The following is a 23,622-nucleotide window of genomic DNA, read 5'->3' as shown; positions in this document are numbered from 1 at the left end:
CTTGCCGGGGTTTTGTGAGCTAGTAATGTGTCTGCTCCTCCATTTTACTATATAAGTTCTGTCTTTTTTTAAATTACCGAAGTGGTGTTGTTCATTGCCAGTGTACAAGGAGAAACCCGACCTGGCATCTGCTACAAAAAATCCCACAGTGCACTCTTATGGTTTCACTGTTTGTTTCTTACCTATCCACACAAGCAAGAGCAACTGGTTTGGTGTCAGTCATGTAGTCATGTACCTGGTCCTACTCTCTTAAAGTTGTTTTTTTCCCTTTTTCCTGTTGCATGGAGTTTTGCTGTAGCAGTGCAATATAAGAACAGCCAGGAGATGGGCAGGCAGGACCTGAACTTTTAGGGAAGTGTTGGTGCCTCGATGGAGCAAAGTCAGTCACTGCTGTATTTCCAACCTGTCAGGAGACCACAGTTAGGTGGCAGATGTGAGGGCTCATTCACCCCTAATCTCAAACTTCACAGCCCTCCACAGAATGAAAATAGGCACTGCTTCCAAGACTTACTCTGAGATTTTACAGCAAGTAAGTTTTATCGTAATTGTTCTTATTTTGTCATGGTGTTAGATGTTCAGGCCTATTTTTGTATTTGTTTGCTGTGTAATGAATTTCTGAGAAGGGTTGGGGATTTTCTGAAGGAGGGTATGCTTGATCACTTGAATAAAAGATTGCAGAGGAGAACTTTCAACAGCTGCATAGATTTGACTGTTTTAACAGTAGTTATTACTGTGGTAACTCTGAAAGAACAGGTATAAGTAAAACAAGGGATGGGCCTGAACGGGGAAAAAGAAAGTCAAAAATAGTTTGTCTGAAAAAGATCTTAAGAGAATTAGGCATAGAACTTAGGAGATCAAATATGTGCCAGTGTGTCCCAAAATAATAGTATTTATTAGGAGAAAAAATATTTTTGTTAAAATTGTGCTGTGGCTTTTTTGTACAGCCTGTGTCTGTAAATATCAGTATATGGCTGCCACCAGAGTGGTGGCTCAACTGCAGAATGAAAATTAGAATGAGCTGCCACCACTGTATTCAGATGTTGTGGAAAGCTGTTAAAAAATAAATGCTTTGCATTTCAGTAGGCCAAAGTCCCTGCTGATGCACAGTCACTGATTGCCACAATAATACATGTGAGTGTTAGGTATTCTCTTGGTAGACAATTTTATAAAAAGATATTTAAATCAAGTTAACCCACCCAGAAACATCCATGTCTTAGAAGCTATACTTTTTAGAATCTATACTTAGAATTTATACTTTTTAGTCCTAGAATCTATACTTTTCTCTGTGTCTGTGATTTACCTATTGATATTTGTCTAAAATAGATGAGTTGCAAAATACTTACGTCTTAACTGAAATCATAATCCTCTCCAGACCCCCTAATTCTGATGTGGAGTGACATTATGAGAATGTTGGATTTGAAGAACTTGCTTTTTGCCTTGAGGTTGTTGTTGTTTTAATTCAGGTAGCAGGGGGTTTTATTAAAAAAAGAGAAAAGGAAAGCACAGCTCAAAATTGGGTGTTGCATGTCAGGACCTGTAGTTGGCATCTTCATAAAAAGGATGCACAAACCTTTCAGGGCCAATGTTTTGAATCCCATGATATATATCAGCTACCCCAACTGAAGAGAAGTTGAAAAAGTTATCAACAATATTTATTAAATTAATGGATTTGCTGGGATATTTGGAGTTTGTATTTTGGGGGTGGTTGATGTCCCATTTGTCTTTCCAGCCTGCATTAAAATGCATAAGAATATATAATGATTGTGTTTGATTTTCTACTTCAGTGGAGCAGCGCGACTTCATTGGAGTGGATGACACAGGAAAAAGATTGCTCTTCATGGCTAATGAAGCTGACTTGGATGAAGAACTTGTCATTAAAAGATCCATCCTTCAGAAGTAAGCTCATGAGTCCTTGTAATAGAAACTGAACTTGGGATGAGATAAAATAATTGTGTAGTAAGAGAGGTGGTTAAAGACAAAGTAGGGTGAGAAGGGAAGAGGAAAAGCCACTTTTGCAATATTCAGGGAGCAGTATTTTATTGTTACATCATTGGAACCAACTGATAGGCTTGTCTTATACCTTTATTAGGGAAAATTCCAGGGAAAGAAAGGGAATGCATGAAAAAGTAACTCTACTTGAAATGAAACCTATATTGCAATAGGTCAGATACAGTTTAGATTCAGAGACTGTGAAGTGTTAGACCTATAAATAAATAGGTCCTATTCCATAAATGAAATGCTAGTCTCGTTGGTTGAGTCCCAGATGGATTTGAGGAGTATCCATGAGAGGCTCTCAGGATTTCATGACCCTCTTAGGCATTTCAGGCACAAAATCTCAGCTGTCTTTCCAGGCCCCAAAAGATTCATTACAGAAACCATCCTATATCCACCATTAAACTTCACTGGGGACTTGGATAAATTTATCAAATATGCCAGACAAGCTGAGCTTTCTGCACTGTGTAATTCATATCCATTAGCAGGAGAAGGAAAGATGACTTGTTCTTTATGCTCTCCAGTACAGTGATTTTAGTTTTCTCAGGCACACGTTGTCTGACGTGTTCTGCTCAAAGCTGTGTTGGCTCCTTGAGAGGCCAACCTTTGTAGTTTGTCCCAGGCTGACAGTCAGACTTTCACCTCTGTGAGATGAGACACCTGTGGAACAGCCATTTGAGATCTGGGAATTCATCCATGTGGACCTTTTAAGTCAAGGATGCAGACATCTGGGGTCTGCTCTCAGATAAATCTCTGCTGTGAAAATGCCTCTGGTGTGTGCTGTAGGCCACAGCTCAGTGTAATCTTTCCTTGAACATCCCGCTACCAGATGTGAGGGAGATGCTCTGTGCCCGTGGAAAGATGACACCACCTCTGCCTGAGTTTAAGGATTATCCTAGAAGGAAGGTGATCAAGAGTGGGCCCTGTTAACTGTTGTAATGCTGTCCCAGCATGTTTCCACTGGCTCTCTCCTGGGCTTATCTTGGGCATGGCAAGGACCAAGCTGCAGGCAAGCCTTCTCTACATGCACAGCAGCTGATTTGTAAAGAGGAGGAAGTTCATCACTGATGCATTCTGTGGGTTTGTGCACATGAAGACTAACAGATCTATTTTGGGCTAGGGGAGGAATATTTTATCTAATGTTAGTGACAAGCTTGTCTTTATGGCTGCCTTCTGGCACTAGAGGGTGGCTGTGGTATAATGACTTATAAATTGCTGTAACATATGTGATCTTAGTTGACCCCTGATTTTACAGGTTCATCTAACCAGGGAATTCTCATTCCTATAGCTAAATTTATCAGGCTTTATCCTGCAAGCTAAACTTTGCCCTCAGTAGCACCTGTTCAGTTATATTGTCTTCAGCAGATCTTAAGCATTACTGTTTGAGATTTGGTGAATGGAGTGCTGATGATATACAGATGGGATAAAAATCTGTCTCCCTGTAGTTCTTGCATGCACAGCTATGAAAGCAAATGTAAAGTGTTAGCCACCCTCCAAGTAAAGCTCAAAGATGCTAGGATAGTGTAGAAGAACAAAAAAAGACTTGCTAAGTGTTAAAAGGAATAAAAAAATAAATAAAAATTATGCTTTGAAGCATCAAGCAGAAGTATTGGGCCAGTACCCGTACCTGGGTGAGCCTCTGACATCTGAAGCTGCCAACTGTCAATGTTGGTGTGCTCCCTCTGTCCTACAGCTGCCATCTTTGAGAAGCTCTGAGGGAAGCAAAATATATATGGAAATCATCAAGTAATTTCATTTGAGGCAAATCCAGGGTAACAACAACTGTGGGAGCTCTAGGAAGACAAAGTGTTGGCAGCTAACGGTGTTTTAACCACTGAGTTGTCTAGACCTGCTCAACCCCTGATTTTTTCACGTGAGAAACAAAAGCGACGCTTGAAACAGTCTTTGAAGTCTTTTTTTAATACATCATACTAAAGAAAGAGAAAAAAATGAAAAAAAAAGCAAGCCCTATCTCATTTTCTTTGTGGATCACTTGATGTGACTGACTTTCAGCTGTCATGTTGGCTGTTTCTTGATCTCTGGACTTTATTTTGATGAAATAACAGACTTTGTGGCAAGATGGTGGGAGAATTTCCAGTAAACTCATTTGTTCCTCTGTAAAATACAATAGACATCTTGAGGGTGTTGCTTTTGTTTGTTTTGCTTTTAATGGTCCCTTTGAAGGGCTATAGTGGTCTCGTTACATGAACTCTAGAACTCCTCCAGTGCTTGTTTTGTTCTTCAGATCCTTTGTCTATTTTCTTTTTCCTCTTTTTAAGGAGGGGTGTGGAAGGAGGGACAGGGAGGGAGTGGTGAAAGGAATGGGAAGAGAGAAGATGAGCTTTTCTTTAAAGCTAGGAATCTTGTTACTGGTAAAAATCTAGACCCCATACAGAAATGGTTCAAAGGCCCTTTGGCTTCCCCTTCTCACAGGAGGGAAGTTGTGTTGACAAAACACACAAAACTGTAGAACGCTAATTTAAATCCTTGAAGAAAAACCTTTTTCCTGACCTTTGCCTTCTTCCTATCATTGGATTTCATGCTCTTCACTTTCCTGCCATAAAAGAGCAGCTGGTGAGGAGGGACAGGGGAAAACACCTTCTCCTGAGTACCTTTTGAGTATTAAATATTTATTTCCTCTTGACCCGGGTGTTTTGTAGTGGAAGTGTTACAAAATGAAACATTTTAGTGGAATTTCTAAGCTCATGGTGTAACCTGTTATTCTCTTTCTCAGTTTGGTTAGGATTTCTTTTCCAGATTTGTTATTTTGATTTGTGTTGTGGTTTTGTAAGTCCTGGATAGCCATTTGGGTTTGGGACTGCATCTCCTTGTTACACCACAGAAAGGAGTGTGGATTTTGCTCCTTTGCTTGCCGGAGCAAGTCTGGCAAAGCTTTCAACTTGGCGGGTAAAATTATCTTTTCTTTTCCCTGTGCTGTTAATCACCCTGATGACAATTCCCACAGGTAGCATCCTTCCTCAGTAAACAAGTGGAAAACAATATCAAATACATCTATTCAGGCACGTTTTGGAGTGCAACAGGCTGAGCCAAAAGACAAATTTATTGGTGGTGCCTAGAGAGACTAATGCTGCTGGGGAAAGCATTTTCAAGGAAATGGTTCCCTGTTTGGGTAATGAGAGCTTATAAAAAGCCATGAACAGCCTGTGCATGTCATTCACTTTGGCAAATAGCTACAAGATGAGATACTAGAATGAAAGAAATACAGTTTGGGGATGTTTCAGAGCCAGCTTAGGGCCCTTTGAAGAGAAAAAAATAAAATTATGTGCTCATCCCTGGAGCCTGGTTTTGCCGGTGACATCTCTCTGACTTGGGTCTTGACAGGATGAAGGAGTGAGGAAATGATGAGAATTCCATAGCTGCTGCCTCTGCTTTGGGAGGGGGCAAAGGTATTTGTTTTCAAAGCACAATTACAATGGACAGGGAGCTTTTTGCTCCACCTCTGATATTTATGGTCATGCAAAGTGAAACAGTAAAAGACACCTGTTGGAGCAGGTCTAAATTTGGAGCATTTCCTTTTAAGATCTTGTGGGCTGTGTAGGGGTGAGTTCAGCCTTCGTGGGTGTTCTGTCTGCTCAGATGCAGGTGCAGGGCTTCTCCTAGAGAATATGTTAATAAATCACCATGACAATTCCAGCTACTTATTACCTCATGTGCTTCAGACAGGATGGAATACCTCATCTATAAGTATATATAGCACTAACATTAGTAACCTTAAAGTAATGATGCAGATCTGTTTTTAAGGTAATTTTGTAAAAATGAGGGGTAAGATTGGGGAGTTTTTTCTTCCTTTTCTCCTTGCAAATGGTGTAGTATAATTTCAAAAGTTAGCATTGCCATGTGGTAGGTAAAGGTAGCTCAGAAACAGCTTTGATACACTTGATTTCCCTTCTGTTGCCTTGGGATATAGTCCTTTTTCTCTTTTTTTTTTCCTGCTGATAATTTGTTTTAAATAAGTGGATCATATATAAACATGCTGCAACTTCCTTAATGTTTCTGCTCTCTAAAAATGTTGTTCTTGGGAAATTGGCATCTCTGAAATACTCTGCTACTCCTATGGTGGTTCTTTTTCTCTTTTAAAATGTATTTCCTTTTGAAAGGCTGGGAATGACACTGGTATAGGCAGATGCTCTACAATGTGAAGCATCCTAAACTAAATCATGGGCAGATGTCCTGTACCAGATCCAGCTGTGCTGATGGAAGAGGGCCACCACCCTGAGCTTATGCCCAGTTGGACTTGAGTACTCCATAAGCCACATGTGTCAAAAATAGCTTCATGACTTCTGATAGATTAAACAGCAGGACTTTGATAACTTGGTTCTGTTTTCTTTGTGCATTTGGGAGATGTCCCCACAAGCAGTGCCACTGGCAGGGAAGTGGGAAATGCAGTAATGCAACTCAATAGGAAAATCCTGAGGAGCAGTTCAGGACAGATTAGGGAGCAAAAAATTTTTGCTGGTCTCAGCTGTGTACAGAATGAATACACTTCCTAGTTTTGATAGTGGTCTTCTCTTTGAAAAATCAGGAGTTTTCATATTAGCAAAGTTTTCTGACTAATTTTCCTTTGCATTCAAGTAGTATTTTGAGAAATACCATAGAAAGTTGTTGGATATAACTTCTTTTCTCTAAATATGACATCTATAGAGGGATGTCTTTTCTGTTGATCCAAATCTGCTCTTTCAATTAGTCTAGGTCTGCTCTTCTCACAAATAAAAATAAAATTTTCTGACTAGCATCCAGAAAATAAGTAACATTCTTTCTGGCTCCCCTATCAAAAAATAGAAATTGTATGTGTTGATTTAGGTAATAATCCTTTTACAGATGCATAAGCCAGAAAAGAATCTGGTTCCCCTTCCCAGAATTGAATTGGTTTCACAGTACTAATAGGAATTTAGAAAGCTGTAAAAAGTTTTTTTAGCCAGTAAAGCAAGTGGATCTGACTGAATCAAAATGAGGGAGCTAAGTCTATTGAATAAAAGAGTGTGACTTTTACACACTAACTTCTCAAACTATAATCACACTTTTAAAATGTTGATGTAGCTTCAATCATATTTCTTTAGAAAAGAGGGTTTTGCTGAACATTTCAGAAAAAGATATTGACCCAAGAGGAGTTGTTGTTTGAGACATGAGTTTGGAATACATGTTGCCAGGATGCCCTGAGTAGGATTTACATGGCTGTTTAGTTTCTCAGCTCACTAAGAGTAGCTGCTGTAACTAGAAGGCATTCATTTTCTCAGAAAGTTTGCCCTTTTTATTATGCATTTAAACTTTGCTCAACTTGTTCTGCTTTTTCTGTAAATTTGTTGGGGATGAGTGTAGCCTTTAACTTCAGAAATGGAGCATTTAAAAAATATTTACTATTTCTAAAATAGTATGTAGCCAAGTATAATGAAAACTATTTAATTTGGTGCTTTTATATGCTACACTTCTACAATAAATGTGAACATAGTATAAAAGCAGTTAGTGAGACATTGACTTTCTATTTTAAAGAACATAGTGCTATTACTGAATTTAATACTGTTCCTTCCATAGGATTTTATTGTTTTGCTGCTGCCATGTTATTTTATTCATACATTGGTGGGGGGTTGAAAGGAAGTACAGCATATCCAGGTGCTATTTATAAAAGTAAGGTCATGCTGTGTCTTGACAGCTTGTACAGGTAAGAGGTCATGAATCTCAGAATCTGGAATATTAGCAGGAGCTTCTGTTGAATGTAGTTATAGAAAGGCTTATTGTCAATGGCTTTCATTTTACTGCAGGATTCTGGCCAGTGTTCTAGTACACATAAGGCTAAAAGCAGAGAGCTTGAGGCTCAGCATTTGGTTTCTAATCGGCAGTAAATGTATGTTGCATGGATTGCCATTAGTCATTTGTCTGTCTGTCTGTCTGCTGCGGTCTCAGACCAGCACTTAGCCTGTGATTCGGTTTTACTTTTCAGAGGTTTTGAAGGAGGAAGGGATGACTGTATTGCTTGGACACCCTCGAGTCCATGTGACTTGGTAACTCTGCATGAGTCATTCAGTCTGGACAACACTGAAGTTGAAGCTCATTGTTACTCTAAGCCAGGCTCAGGTCCTAAAAAGATGAGAAATGATCTGTTCATTTTAGAAAGACAACTTAATGCTTTAATACAGTTGCCACTGTGTACTTTTTAGCAAGGCTTTGAGTAACCTTATTTCACAGAGTTGATGAAGAGGCATAGCCATAGTTCTTTTTTGTGACATACTTACCCCAGTTGATCCAGATGTAACCTGTATGGTCAAAAACTCCTCTGGATGGTTTGCGTAGGGCAGAGACACAGAACGATCAATTGCTTGCTTTCAACATACATTTTCAGCCATAATGTATATTCAGTGTAGCTGCCTGTTGAAATGTTAGGGTTTCAGCTTGTGTCCAGTGATCCCAGAGTGACCAGTAGGCGACGGAGGGGCACAGAGTTCTCATTGTGCAGTTGGGATGGTACAGAGAGAAAAAAAGCCAAAGGTCAGAGGAGTTATCCCTGCTTGTGTGAGCGCTGTCAGGCTCTCCCCTACCACATGTCCGCCATGTGTTCCTCATCAGTGGGACGTGGAACTCCATGACGCAGAGCAGACTGGAATGCAGAGTTAGTTAACACCCGCCGTTGGGGAATTTATCAGCCAATGTGGAATATGGCGGGGGAGGAAACAGCCTAGTTTAAAGCAAAGTAAGGGTGAAATGAGGCATGTGACTGTTCCTCTTCAGTTAAAAGGTCTGATTCTGCTTGGGGATGAGGTTCTGGCTCATGAACCCAGCCAAAGTTTGTGGTTCCCTTACTGTTCTGTGTTACTGATGCATTTTCAGTCCTTTAAATTTTCATACTTAGCAGAAGGATTTTGCAGTGGCAGGAGGGAAATACCCCTGGGATTTTTGCAGGGAACCATTCATCTAGTTTATTCTAAGAAATCCAAATTTCAGAGAGTCTTTCCTTTATCCTATTCACCGAGACCCCAAATCGTTAATTTGCAAGGATGCATAAAAGTGATAGCCTCTCCATTAAAATTAGCTACACTTGGTATCAGCTGAACTGCAGTTGCATGATATTTTTAGTGCTGATTTATTGCACTTAGTTCGTGGCTCCTGTGAACTCTAACCCGGGTGATTTACTGTGATGTTTCGCACTGCGAAGAATTGCGAAAGTCATAATGGAAAGAGTCACAATTTGCAATTAGCTGATTGAAGGTGTATGTGGGCTCACATCCTTACTGGGTTTGCATTCTACTTTAGTTGCAGCAAATATATATCTTTGAGAAAGTTTCCATTCATTCAGAATACAATGCCGAATTCCCTGTTGAATAGCTGTAGTGTGGTTCTCCCCAAACAGCATTGTGCTGGCAGTTTCTGGAATTACACAGGAAATGAAGAGCATAGCAAACTTTCCTTTCTCTTGCTAAGACATGCTCCCCAGGAGTTCTTCCAGTAGATCAAGTAAATAGCAGAGATCTATTCCTAAGGGCAGCATGTTTCTGCTTAGAGAAATCCTAATTTTCTCTGGCTTTAAATCCTTCCTTTCTTCATCAAATTTATTGTACCATTTCCCTAGAGAAAGCAAGAGAAGATGAGAGAGGGATTCCTTTTACAAGCAGTAAAACTGCTTATCCACTTTTCTTGGAGATTTCTTGTAGAACTCTCCTTCCCCAGTCACCAAATACTGTGTACTCTGTTAAGAATGAAGAGGAGGTAGCTATTAGATCTTGACGTGTGAACTGACAATACAGAATGCTGTATCTTGCCCCATTACTCATTTTAGTATAAGTTGTATGTACCTGCATATCTGCATATTGGCCAGCAGCAGCTATTGGTATTTCTTGGGTTGATCATCTTGAAATTCTTTAACCTTCTTAAAAATGTGTGTGTGTGTGTGTGTGTGTGTGTATTCATAATCAGGTTGGTGTAAGTTCAATAGTTTAAAAAATCTGCGTCAGTACAGGAAGATTTAAAAAAGGAATCACTTATGTCCTTCAGAAAAGGCTGATGGACTTTAATTAAACTCCTAGGGTTGGAAGCAAAACCAGTAAGAAAGCAGGGAAATTTAAGTTAAAGCTCAGCTTCTAGTTTTTCGGCATATAAATCATCCAGCAGCTGGTGATATTTGCAAGAGCACCAGAGACTGTTTTCTAGTATTCCCTTTGATTTTATTTTCCTCCCCTTTGCTTTATTATTCCCAAGGTGATGCATTAAATATAATTTCGGAGGCCATGTGTGTCCTTAACTTCTCTGTCCTATCTCTATGGTGTATGTGTTCATATATGTAAACATATGTGTGTAATATATAGCTTTATTCACTGATGCTTTGGTACAGCATTTGTAGAACTAAGTAATTTTTTCAGTTGGTTTTTTTTCCCCAGATGAGCTACATCATTTCTGAAATTCCCACTTCTGTGACTTTGAGCCTTAGCCAGGTAGAATAGTAATAACAGAATCATGGCCAGTGGTGCCATAAATTTCAACTAAAGTATTGGGCAAGAAGTCTGATTTCTGTTTGTACTGTTGTTATGCAGGGCTGGTCTTTCAGCAAGTGTGATTATTTTTAGAGAGGCCCTCACTCCATTCTTGTTTTAGAATGTGCTGAGGATGTGTGTGTGGAACAGCACCTGACAAACAGCAGCCAGACAGAAGGAATAAAATCCCTTGGGAAATGAGACTTCTTTTTATGGCCATTTTTCACTTCTAAGGCCACTTGAAAAATATTGTTCTTCAGGTAGATCTTGTTCCTAGATCCCTGGGTTTGTACTTGGGTGCCTGCCATTTCCCAGACCAAGGAGCTACTGAAGACTTAAGCTTTTCCAGTAGGAAAGTATGCAAGTACATTCTTTGCAGCACCAGACGCTATTGAAAGAATAATGGACCCTTCCCACATTCAACTCCATTCTTCTTGCACACACTCCCAGACCTCTGGAGCCACTGTGCTAGCAAATGATTACATTCTGTTTTTCTTCCTAACTCTTCCTAAACAAAATGTTAATTGAGACATTGATTTATACAATTCAGATTCCTGTGTTAAGTCAGCATACTTAAAAGTAGCTTCTGGCTATTGAGGGGATAGATCAGTGAGACAAATTGGTGCTTGCTGGTATGTTTTTCTGTATCTTACCCTTTGAGAAAATAGTATATATTTCATATTTAAGGAATATGTCCTTTGCATGTGTTTGTTTTAGATGTACCCCCCACTGTAGTGTAGCTTTAGAACACAGGATTCTGTGTGTTCTCTGATTTACATTGCTATAGGAAGGAAGCATACTGGAAAAAAACAGACTTTAGCCTTTTTTTTTAATGTTCTTGATAGTTGTTTGAAAAAATGTTACAATACTAGGGATATTATGTAGATTTCAAGCCTTCATATGTGGTAGAGGTGACCCTATGCCTGGGGGTAAAAAATTACTTTTACTGTCCTAGACAACTGTTGAATTAAAATATTTGCAGAAAAGTTGTCTGACCTTACTTCCTTTTAATCTGTTCTTTTTGAAAAAAATGGAAGTGTTAATCTTTTTGTTGTAGAGAACCATTAAAATAAGCGACCCTTGTGTTTACAGAGGAAGAGTTGTCTGGGAGATCTGATGCTGGAAGGGATAAACTTCATACAAATTGGTGTGTTATCACCTGTTTGCATTAAGAATGCCTTGTAATTTATACACAAAGAGGTCTCACCTCTCTATTTGGCTTTGTGAGCTTGAGAAATCCACTTAATGTTAGTATCTCACACTTTCTTTGCTTTTTAAAATTAATGCAATATTTCTTTCCTGTTTCATAAGGGCATAACTCATGAACATGTATGTCAGTAGAGTAAATGTAAAATGCTGCTCTGAGAACAGGGTATTAGCTGTTGCTTTCCCACACTCTGAGTCAGAATAGTACTCGTTAAAATGACCTGCAGGAAACAGCTGATCTAACACTTCATCCAGCCTGAACTACAGGTCATGTTTGAACCCAGATTTTCAGTTTCAGCACTTGTATTTTTACATGTCAGATGCCAGTAGTATTTATTATTGTGTGGTGTATTGTGTGTTACATTGTTATGCACTGCTGTTCTTACCATTCCACTGTCACTAGTTCCCTTTCAATGTACTAATTCTCCCTTTTTTCTTTTTATTTCTACAAGGGCACTGGACATGCAGTGAAAAATGAAATCTATTTTCTTTTGCATTAACAAGCCGCTCCTCCTGGGTGTGCAGGGATTTGTATATAGGTGTGTGACTCCTGGCATGCATCCGAACAGGTTCTACAAATGCTGACGTGAGTCTGGCAGGGCCGAGCGGTGCCCCTGAGCTGACGCCCCAGGGCTGCCAGGGCTGGGCTGGCAGCGGGCGGGCAGAGCAGCCCAGGGGCTTGTGTGTCCTGAGGAAATAGCACCAGGACTCCTTGGGAGGAGCCAGTCCTGCTGCAGAAACCCTTGTGTCATCTGGGCTTTGTCAGGTCCATATTGTTCTGCATAAAGGAGAAAAAGTGATGTTTATGTTTCCTCAATTCTTGCATTTATTTGCTGCTCTTCTCTTCCAGTTTGGCCACCTGATGGCAGCTTTTAAATTCTGTGGTGTGAACTGTGGTTTTGTTACCCGTATGTATAACTTTGGCCAGCACTTTCAGGATCCAGCAGAATACAATTATCAAGCAAGAGTATAATCTTTTATAATTCCTCAAATAGTTTATTTTCACAATAGAAAAGTAATTCCCTTTAGAAGGTGATCACTCCAAAGACTAACTACTTTCATTTCTCCTAAACATTTTAAAAACATGACAGATATTTTTGCAAGCAATCTGTTGTAAAACATCTTCCAAATTGATTTCAGCAGCTGTGTATGATCTACTTCTTCACTTTTTTAAATGTCAGTTTTATCCATAAACAGAAGGAGTGAGTGTTTTCTGAATGACAGGTTATGGTAATAAAACAAAGTGATACTCCCTACTGAATAGTGGCTTCATAAAGGTTGTGTGCATAAACAAAGTTATAATGAACCTGTAAATCAAGAATGCCACGAACAGCAGAAATGCCAGACCTCCAGAGCTGAAATAACCTTGCAGTTCAGGAGCCTGCTGCAAAGAAATCTGTCACTTCACCTGCTCCTTCATTTCTGTGTTTCTAAGTTCTATCTGATTGATTCACCACCTTGGAGGCAGTGGAATAAAGGATATGAGCTTGTCAATATGAGAGAGGTGTCTGGTACTGAGTATGAGTGAAAGATCATTGCAAACTGCAGCACAATAATTTAAAAGTTCATTTTACTTTGACTTCTTAATTTTCATACATGAAAGCACATTGTGTTCACAGTGGAAGTGACTCACAAGTTCCACTCAAGACTTCTGGAAGGCTACAGTCTGCTACCTGCCATATGTCTGCATATCTACTGCTGGTTTCAATGCTCTTCCAATGGCAATAAAAAAATGGCCATGAGTGTTAATTCATGTCTCAGTGGAAATATCCAGAGTCTTAGCTATCTTAGGATATGACTGTTTCCTAAGTTCTAGATACACTGACCTGTGAATGTTTTATCATTGGGCAGTGCCTGAAAAGTTATTGTATGGTGAAGAGGTGGAAGCTGAACCAAATTGTTCAGCATCCAAAAGCTCAAAATGAACAGGGGTTTTGGGAAGGTGATGTGAGGCCACCACCTGGTTGCTGTGCACACAGGAGAGTTAAAGAGAGCTGCAAGTGTGCACAATGGAAAGATGTTGTGCCTGTGTCTTTGCAAAGGCTGATCTCACTTCTCTGTGTAAGTTTGCTTGTCAGAATTGTTGATCCCTGCTTGCTCGGTGCTACACGCATCGGGAAAATTAAATGAGGTTATAAAGAGCAGAAAAATTGATGAGCTTCAGAAGTATTCATTAAAGGTAGACAGTGACTTGAACTTGGATGTTGTCTCTAAAAGTGAATAATGTCTTACTTACACACACAGTTGAATATTCATTCCCAAAAATCTGGTATGTTTTGGCTTTTAAATCTATTGTGAGATAAGACAAGCAGCATCTGTACTCATGGCAATCAAAATGCAATGGGGAAAAAAAGTATGAGAGCCCATTCATAGTAGTCCTGTTTGTTACTTTAAGCAAAATCGTCACCCTCCCTGCCACTGTTTGTGTCCTGAAGAGAATCCATTTTTCATGTCTCTGAGGAGCACATGGTTTCATCCTGTTGAATAGTAAGACCCAAAATTGAGATTAAGAGTTACCAAAAAACAAGAAGGCAGTGTTCTGCTGTTACTTGATCGTAGTGGGCTTATTTGCTAAGCTAAGATTTTGACCACTTAGGGGTTTTTAGGCTTCTGAGTACTGTTTGTTAATGTAGTTATTTCATTGCTGAATGACAGCATATTTTTGTGCACTGCTGTCAGCTCTAGCATTGTTTGAAAATGAGAGGTGTTTCTCGTTGCCAGAAGTAGAATTGTAGTATGGTTTGTACTTCCAGAAATTCCTTCATGGCTTCAGTTTATGTTTGATTTTTGGCTGGTTTGCAAAAATATATGATCCAATTGATCCAGTCATGTTTTTAATTGAAAACATGCATAGTTTGTGTACATTAAAAAAGGATCATTTGCATGTAGGGAAGAGCCCTTGAAAGTGTGTTTGAGAATTCCTACTTGCATCTGGCATAGAAAAAGTTTAGGCAATTATTTTGTGTGTGTCCACTGTGTATTTTTTTTTCTTTTTTATCAATGTACGTCAGAGGTTTGAGAACAAATAAAGCATGCTATGCAGACTAATTAAATCAATGCCTCTGTGGAAGCAATTTCATTTCTGGAATTGCTCTTCTAAATCAGAGATATAAACAAAAACCTAGTTATTTTTATATCATTTCCCTTTGCCTCATGTACATGATTCTGGAAGTTGAAGGGTTATAATGTTTATACCTCTTTTTACAGCAGAATATTTGTGTGGCTGAATTTTTATTGAAGCATAATTCCTGGTTTCCTTAAAGCTGAGCAAGACTACTGTACAGTGGGAACACACATTAATTTGAGTTGCTGTGAAAGGCTTTTCACGTTAAAGCTGTTAAGGCAGCAAATTGTCCACAAGTGTTTTTTTATTAAGAGTTGTTTGCTGCTTTTGTAGAAACAGCTGCTTCAGGCACAGAAGGTAAATGGGGAGCTTTTCCTGAAAGAAGGGTGTGCAAAGAACAGTGTTTAGGTGATGGGCTCTTACTGTCCCTCCTTCTTCCTTCTCTACCTACCTAGGGGTGATACAGCTGCCATTGCATTTTGTTCTGTCCCCAGAGACTCCTTTTTTTCCTGAGATTGATTTCAGTTTGTTGTTTCTTGGTTGTTTTAGTTTTCTCACAGATTATGAGCTCATTGTGCTGGTTCCTTTAAAATGTAGAACACAAAGATATTACCTGTCTTAAAAGTATAGAGTGTAAAGGACTGTACACTTAAGATATGGTCCATGCTCCCATTAAATGTGCAATTCTAGATTTTCAGAATAAAGCTATTTTCTAGTGAAGTCTAATATAATAATAAAATCTATTTGTGAAGAGTGCAGCTTCTGTGGTGTGAAGAATCAGACCTACCTCTTCTGTTGCACTGTTAAAACTCCCTTTTATTTTTAATAGCAAATTATTTTGAGAGCAGAACCCAGAAGCATGGAATTTTTGGAAGTAAACTGGTCTTTAAGGCTTCATTTTAATTTTTGTTATGCTTATTGCTTCTTGCCTCTCTCTGTGTTTACTTTTTTTTAACTGTCTCTGCAAAAGCAGCCATTGTAGACTTGGGCCTTTTTTATATTACTAGCATAGTCTAGAAGGTTAGCACAGGTCTTTATGGTTACAGATTGGTTCTAATACATTTTTCCTTTATAAACTAAGGGCAGGATTGTACACGAAATCTGTTATTGTATTTGTGCTTTGTACGCATGCACTTGTTGACTGTTTTACAAGCCAGTAACGTAGTAGCCACAGGCTAGGAAGCTTGCCCAGAAATCTGGCATATTTAATTAGTGCTAGTAAACAAGCAGAGTTTCAAATTTAATTTTTCCTTCTTTAATTCCTATAAACCTCAAGCCATTTAAAACTTAATTTTGACACTAGTTTCGTTTATGCCGTTGGATAATATTGAAACAGTCTACAACCACAGACAGAATGGTCCCAGTCTTTTCCAAGCAAGAAGGGAATAGAAGTTGTTTTGTTTTAATAGTATCTGAGGTTGATGTAAAATTGTAAATTATAATCTTCAGGTCATCCACTACCCATTTTCTTTTTCTTTCTGTTAGGTTAAATGTTTCAAGATGAGGCAATTGTCCTACCATGAGTTTAGCCTTGCAAAGGACAGGGACTGGATTTGTTGCTGCTCTAGTTTTTGTACAGAGAGCTCTTCTAAGAGCAAATGATGGAACATCTGAGCTCTGGTACTTGCCATGGCCAGTTTATTGCTTCTAAGCTGTGAGGTTTAAAATCTGCCCCAGGTGGTATAAACAGAGGATTCAGTTGCTGTCTTCTCACTTGCTTATCAATACCAACTTGTGATCGCTGCTGAAAATGGTTCTCTACTGCTGCTTTCACTGTGAGGGAGCACTGAAGTCTAGATTAATGACATTTCTTCAATCTATTTAATTGTTGAAGTCACTCTATCTCCAGACAAGTAATTTGCTGGGTGTTATACCAATAAAATATGTGGTAATTTTGGCCAAAAACTGGTCTTCGTAAGTGCAGCTAAGAATTTCAAAAAATAATATTGGAACTGTGAAAAAACACCAATGAGCAGTGTTTTATTAGCTGTCCTGACAATTTTTCCTTCAAGAATGTGTTTTGGGGGGTTTTTTGTTGTTTGTTTGGGATTTTTTGCCTGCTTATTTATAAAGGCAGCTCCCACCTTAGCATGTGCTGAGGTGAGAAACTTCACTCTAGTGTGTGTGAAGTTTCTCAGTCAGCAGTAACTGTTCCAAAGAAGGAAGGAAACCTGCTCAAAGTACCTTCTCGTTGCATTGAATTCACCAGGATTTTCTTCTGCAGTATTCTATTTGCTGTATGATCACTGTTCAAAAGGAGTAAAATTCTTCCAGCTCAACCTTAAGCTTTTATTCAGGCGCTACTAATGGGTAAAAGGTAAGAGAGATTCTTGGAAATCCAGCTCTGTCTTTAGTGAAGTTTGTTTTCGTTCATCTGGGCTTAATGCTATAGAACTCCAACTTTAGCATCTTCCTGAAAGTGTTTTAGTTGTAGGTTCAGTTTCTTGTGGTAATAAGAAGCAGGAACTTCTGTTATAGCTATTAACAAGTCTGAAAATTTTAAATCATGAGTAATCTGGTCTAACCAGAAACTAATCTAGTGTGGTTGTAACCGCTGTAATTACTTGTTTAAAAAAATGCAAATTTGGACTTTGGGTGGATGTTAAGGTAATCTTGTGGTGATGATAATTTTTGTGTCTAGTCTTTTTTCCTTTTTTTTTTTCCTCTGATACTTACATTCCTCATTCCGTGGTATTAATAGAATATATTATATGGTGTTTTGTAAAATGCCAGTTAGCTATTAAAAGAAGTAATCATAAAGTTCTTTTGGGCTGAAAAGATGAGTGATGTCTGTCAGTGGCTTCAGTCTGACTTCAGTTCTCCTTTGGTTTTCAATTCTGCTGTCATTCTGCAAGAAGAATGTTACACTTGCTAATTTTAAGACATTATTTTAATGAAGTTCTTGTTTGATACTGTCAAAATATTAGTTGATAAATTGCATAGGTTCTTTTAAACTAGAAAAGAGCGTAAGTATATCTGTGTTTCTTGTGTGATGTTCCTATCACCTGGGATATTTTACAGCAGGACTGGGCTGTACTCTAAAGTGGTTGATGTCCCAAGCTCTGATGGCTCTCACTGTCCTGAAATCTCACAGCTCAAGGTTGATGCTGTTTTAAATCTGAGCTAGCATGTCTCTGAGGATGTATCTGAATACACAGGCTGAGTCATGACTTCAGTATAACCAAGTCAGGAAACCCCTCTGTTTTCCTGTAGGGAAGCAGGATTCGTGAAGTCTGAGTGCTGATTCCTTAGAAGAATTTCCTCAACATGTATTTTTCTTTTATGTACCTTTTCAGCACTGCCAAGGTGTGGAGCAGCCTGTGCCCTGGCAGTCACAGCCAGGCTCCCTCCACAGTGGCTGCAGAGCCAAATTCTGTGCCCACTTTAATTTCTGCCTGAGATAAAGTTGTTCTCATTACCTAATTAAATATTTGACACTTGCAGTTATTGGGATCTTGTCAGAATGAAGAGTGGTTACCATGTCAAGTGCTAAAGTGTCAAGGTTCCGGTGGAATTGAGATGAGAGTAGATATGGTAGCAAAAGCTTATTGTGAACCAAAACTGAGGCAGAAGCAGTAGTTGCCAAAAATCGAAAAAAACACATAGGTCAAAGCATCAGCTAAGGAAGCTGCAGACCATCAAGGAGTAGGAACAAAGTATAATTTGCTTACAGTAAATGAAGGAAATCAGCATTGCCAGGTTTAAGGCAGAAAGGCAGGATTTACATGGGCTGGATTTGAGTAGATTGTGGTCATAAAAACCATAACACTTAAGTTTTTCCCATCTTTGGACTCAAAGCTCATATCTTCTTGCTTTATGGACTGTATGTTTTGGTGGGAGCCAGATGCTGCTTTGTATAACATATAGTCTTTCTTCTCTACTTCTCTTCTTCCTTCTAACCCTAATGACCTGCTGTCAGGCTCTTGTCAGGTTGTTCTTCAGTCTGGTGAAATTTAACTTTCTTGAATGCAAATATGTTCTACAGAAAGACTCACAAAGGTGCACCTTCTGTCATGAAGAGCCCATTTCCTTGTCAGGCAAAGATCCTAACAAAGGAAAGTGAGTGATCAGCCTGTGGCCTGTGCATAGCAACAGGTTTAAAGAGAGATTTTTAATTTTGATAAACTGGTGGTGCAGAAGTAGGTGATTCTCATGAGGTACCTGAACAGCAACTCAAAATGGAAAACCCAAGGATATGTGTGATGGCTTCAATTTGTTCTGCTCCTGGGCCCTGTGAAATGCAAGGGAAACATTTATGCTTATTTCAACTTTGAGGGGGTTTTGTTGCTTATGCTTTTACTTGCAATTTAAAATAAGGGGAGTAAAGCAGGGACTAATAATAAAAAGATGAGCTGGACAGGAACAAATGCAGATCTGAACCAATGTGGCTAATTATACGTTCTCCATTTATTGTTTACAGAGAGTAGTTTTTATACACTTCCAGATAGTTTACCATCATGAGCACACTCTCACTGGCAAGCAAACACTGTTTGTTCCTGTCTTAAGGTGGCTGAAGTTTCACACTGCAGACCTGTACTAATTCACACCTAGATAGCTCAGTACGCTGTGTTATACCTTAACGTAATTTCTGACTGCGCCACAAACGTATTCTTAACTGCGCCATAGGCTTCAAATCTTCACCGAGGCCCACATCTAAGGCCTAGGCTGGGGTAGCTCAGCCTTCACTCTAAACATATAAATCATGAACATCCAGATCGTGACCTCTATCTCTCAGAAATTCCTCTACAGGGGAGGAAGAATTTCTTTTTGCCTATGTATTTTAGTAGTCCAAAGGGATGCCCTTACCTTAAATTCCCAAATTTTGCAGATCGTGTGTTCTAAGTAGGACCCACCTCACCTGGGAGGTGCAGAAGGTCTTCAGAGCCTTGTCATGCAAGGCTCACACTGCAAGGACAGTTTTATTTGCCTTTGAGTCCAATCCAGTGGCATGAAGAAATTGTGTCAGCCTTGCTGTGTTTAAGCTACATATTGCTAGTGACCTGCAGCTTTGACCTAGTATTCAGTTTCTCATGCATTTACTGTAATTATTTGATTTAAAAAAATATATCATATGTCTGCTGCTTAGCCCTTAGGGAACTGATGTAGGAGGGATCAGCAGGAGCTGCTGTTCTTCAGTAGCCTCTATACAATTCTCCAGCTTCAGTTGTTTTCTTAAAACTTCTTCCTCTGAAGTGTTGTCATCCTTTCAGCCCTGGTGATTTTAGGGAACAATTATTTACTAAGGTGACTTTCCATGAAGCAGGAAGCAAAATGAGCTGAAAATTGGAAATGATTAGGGTTGCCAGGTGCAGACTTCTAGTTCTTTCTCCTTCTTCAGCAAAGAAAGCATTTCCCAAAGCTCGATTAAATCTCTTAAATCACAGTTTAGCCCAGCATAAGAAAAATAAGCTCAAACACCAGATCTGAACTAAGTGACTAAGCCATGTCCTGTTGTGTTGGAATTGAATTGGTTATAGCACACAATAATCTACTTTATTGTCATCCTGGCCTTAACTGTAGCATAAGATGATTACATTGAATGTGTATAATAATAAGGCTTACACTTTGTATATAGCCCTTTAAATATTTTGGCAGACCATAGAAAGAACCTTTACGTGCAAGGCTTGATTAATCCTTTTCCTCTGTGTATAGAACAAGTAGCTGCCAGAGCTCAAGGGTAAAACCTATTAATAATGTCTCTGGCAGTCCCTGCCCTCCTTCACAGTGTATTCTCTTCTGTTCACACCAAACTCCAAGCTTATTATCATTTTGGTCTCTCTCTTTTGCTTTCCCAGTTTATACATAGCAATCAGGGTATTCTAGAAGAATAGTATCTAGTATAAAAGTGTCTAGTATAAAATATTTGCATTGACTCTGCTTTTCCAGTGACAGGGAAAGAGAAAAGGAGTGGTAGTGTGGGCAGCATGGCCCCTGCATTGTTTCCTACAGCTGTTCACACTCAGTGTGGTAGAGAAGACCCTTGGAACAAAGTTTAGGGAAGTGCTTTCACAGGCAGCTGTGTCTGGTGTGCTCCCAGGGGGCACACCAGCAACGTGGCCGTGCAGCCCCCAGGGAGCACTCCTCTGACTTGGGGTGGCTGAGGAAATACTGTTGTTCTCCTTTTCATATGGGGAAGCTGAAGGAGGATGAAGAGAAACTTTTTTTATAGGTTCATGTGATGGGGTGGCTGTGCAGCCATTGTCACCCTTGCTCTTCAGCATCAAAGTCAAAAGAGATGTTAAATTTAAAACACGGCGTTGTTGCCAAGAAAATTAGTCTTTCTACAGAGAGGTCACACTGACTTATTGTAAACCATTACTGACCTTGAGCAAATATTAATCCTGAGTTCTGACTGCTAACCTATACTCTTTATACTAGAGAAAATGATTTAATCTTTGGCTTTCCATGAAGGTTAGTTCCTTTACCAAAAAGTTTTCAGCATGTTTTTGTCAAAAGTAGGTTCAGAGTTTGTGTTATAGTCTCATGGGTATATTAATAACATAATACAACAAAGAAAAATGGCATGTGGTGAAGGTTTTAAGTGAAAAATATTTATTATTCAGAAGGCTTTCAAGCAACTTAGGTCACTAGATCAATAAAACATTTTCATTTGGAAAGTACTTCCCATTTCTGGTGCAGTGTCTCTTTAGCAGCAGCAGCAGCTGTGAGGATGGATAGTGGGTAGTTGTTACCAGAACTGCAGTGTCCTCTCCTCCCTTTGCCAAATCCTCAGTGGACCAAAGCAAACCTTTGCCCCCCTGTCTTTTTAAATAAGGTTGTTACAAAACAGTGAGGGGACTGTTTCCCCTGAGCAGGGAAACGGAGGTCAGGGTCATCTGGGGCTCGTGGCACATATTGGGAGACACCTCATAGAGGCCTATGTCGTCTTGAGCTCTTGGGGTCCCATTGCTGAGGTGTTCCTCAGCCAGAACTGAAGCAGTCCCACCCAAGGAGTAGCATCCTCTGACTCCCCTCTGCCCACCCTCCTCTGCAGCGGCGGGGGGCCCAGCCAGCCCCGCCACCGCAGCTCTGCAGCCCAGAGGTGGCAGCATTTCACCGGTGGGCAAAGGAGCCCCGGCGCACAGTGGGGACATTCATGGGGCTAAGTGCTTTGGGATCTTTTTGGTCAAAAGCCCTGTGTAAAAAAAAAAAAAAAAAAAAAAAAATTAAGGTCATAAGGTGTCTGGGATTTTTGAAGAGCCAGTGTAACAGTGGTCTTTTATTATTAGTGAGTTTACAGCCAAGAGCTGTCCCGTAAATGAGCAATGCGATTTAGGGATTATTTTTTTTCCTTTAAAAGCAGGAATGCTTGAGACATTAAAGGTGGTCTGGCAGCTTTTGCTGTGAGACTTCTCTTCATGTTGATCTGTACACTGGCTTTGTATCAACACGAGAGCACCACATTCTTGCAGACAGGCAGGGGTCAGCACTGTGTTTGAACTGGACCGCACGCTGCTTCATGCAAGAGCACAGTTCATGGTGTGGGGATAGGAAGAATGTGAGAGAGTATTGGCTGTATGGACTATGTGAGCTACATGCCATTAGTTAGAAAAGATGCTAGTGTGGAATGCATAGTTTGCACATAGCTTGCTGTTATTTATTTATTTTGGATGGAGAGGGAGGAAGATTAACTAATACCCATGAGCCCACCTGATGTAATTCGGGTATAGGTTTAGGAGCTAGGTTAATAGCTGGTATGATTAGATTTTTTATTGTGTCATTGCCTGGATTAGTGTTAGAGTACGGACAGCCTCAGATCCTTGAGCTTATTTAAAGACCTTCATATTTTCCGTCAACAGCTGTATGAAGTTAGGGAAAGGGAGGCCATGGGATTTCTCTTTCTCAGCTAGTTTATTTGTGAGGTGGCGAGGTTAATGTGGCAATATCCCATGCTTAGTAGAGAGGCTTTTTGGCTTTAAGCATTGTGTGTGCTCCCTTCAGATTTATGATTTTGACCCCAGCCTGGCATTATCACACTGTCAGTGGGAGTATGGAGCTGGTTGGAACCTCCAGCTCTTGGTGGTAATCTCTCTTAATTAGTTTGCAGTTGAAACAATTGTCCAACTTCTTGCCTTTAAACAAGGGAAGTTTGGTCTATCAGTGGTTGATTTCCCTGAGGGAGGAAATCCTGAGGGGGGTTATCAGGGAAAGAAAAGCTCTGGGCTCCACTTTCAAAGCAATGCCATGTATGAAGCATGCATCAATCCTGTTAGTACTGCTTATTATTTCACAATGGCGTGTCAGGAATTACTGGCACAGACTTTTCTAAGGACTCTTGCAGACCTTTATGCACTCTCATCCTGAGTCAGGATTTTGTGGAATTATGTGCTAATAAAAGCTAATTTTACACATTGAAATTGCTCTTTTAATCTTTCCCTGACTTATCCACAGATCTCTCCTAGCATTCTAATTGTCGACTTTCTGCCAGGGAGTCCTCCATGCCTCATCATTAGGACTAAAATCTGCCATCAGTTAACACACAGAGCTTATAACTGGGAGCAGCCCCCTCCCTTGCATGGGAGCACAGACAGTAATAGATACTATAGTGGCAGCACCAAAGGGAGTTTTACTGTGTATTTTAATGACTTGTGCTTGATTACATTTGCTAGATTGAACTGAAGTTCATTTAGTAATTGGTATGATTCTTACAGGGTACACATTTGACATTCCTCCCTCATTAAAGAGCTCCAACAATGGCTGTTGCAACTTTCATCTCAAGGGTGACCCTCTCAGATACATTTCCAGTCTTTCTCTTTTGATAAACCACCCAACCCGGCATTCATTAACACTTAACCATCTGCAGCCAGCCCCTCCTAGTACCTTCTCTCTGGCTTTGATGGTACAATTAAAAGCCTTCTGTATTATCTCCCTCGAAGCAATAAG

At 39.7% G+C, this 23,622-nt stretch overlaps 1 protein-coding gene across 2 annotated transcripts in view; it reads left to right on the top strand.

Annotated features, from left to right (window-relative positions):
- The window catches only part of EIF2B3 (eukaryotic translation initiation factor 2B subunit gamma), a 99,556-nt gene that overhangs the window by 24,326 nt on the left and 51,608 nt on the right, over window positions 1–23,622 (top strand). For both annotated transcript variants that reach the window (XM_068198594.1, XM_068198593.1), the window contains exon 4: window positions 1,785–1,896. In XM_068198594.1, coding sequence (XP_068054695.1) covers window positions 1,785–1,896 — 112 coding nt within the window. The remainder of the gene's footprint in view (window positions 1–1,784; window positions 1,897–23,622) is intronic.

Source organism: Anomalospiza imberbis, chromosome 9 (assembly GCF_031753505.1).
Source record: "Anomalospiza imberbis isolate Cuckoo-Finch-1a 21T00152 chromosome 9, ASM3175350v1, whole genome shotgun sequence".
NCBI classification, from domain to species: domain Eukaryota; kingdom Metazoa; phylum Chordata; class Aves; order Passeriformes; family Viduidae; genus Anomalospiza; species Anomalospiza imberbis.
This window is presented reverse-complemented; position numbering and strand designations above follow the sequence as displayed.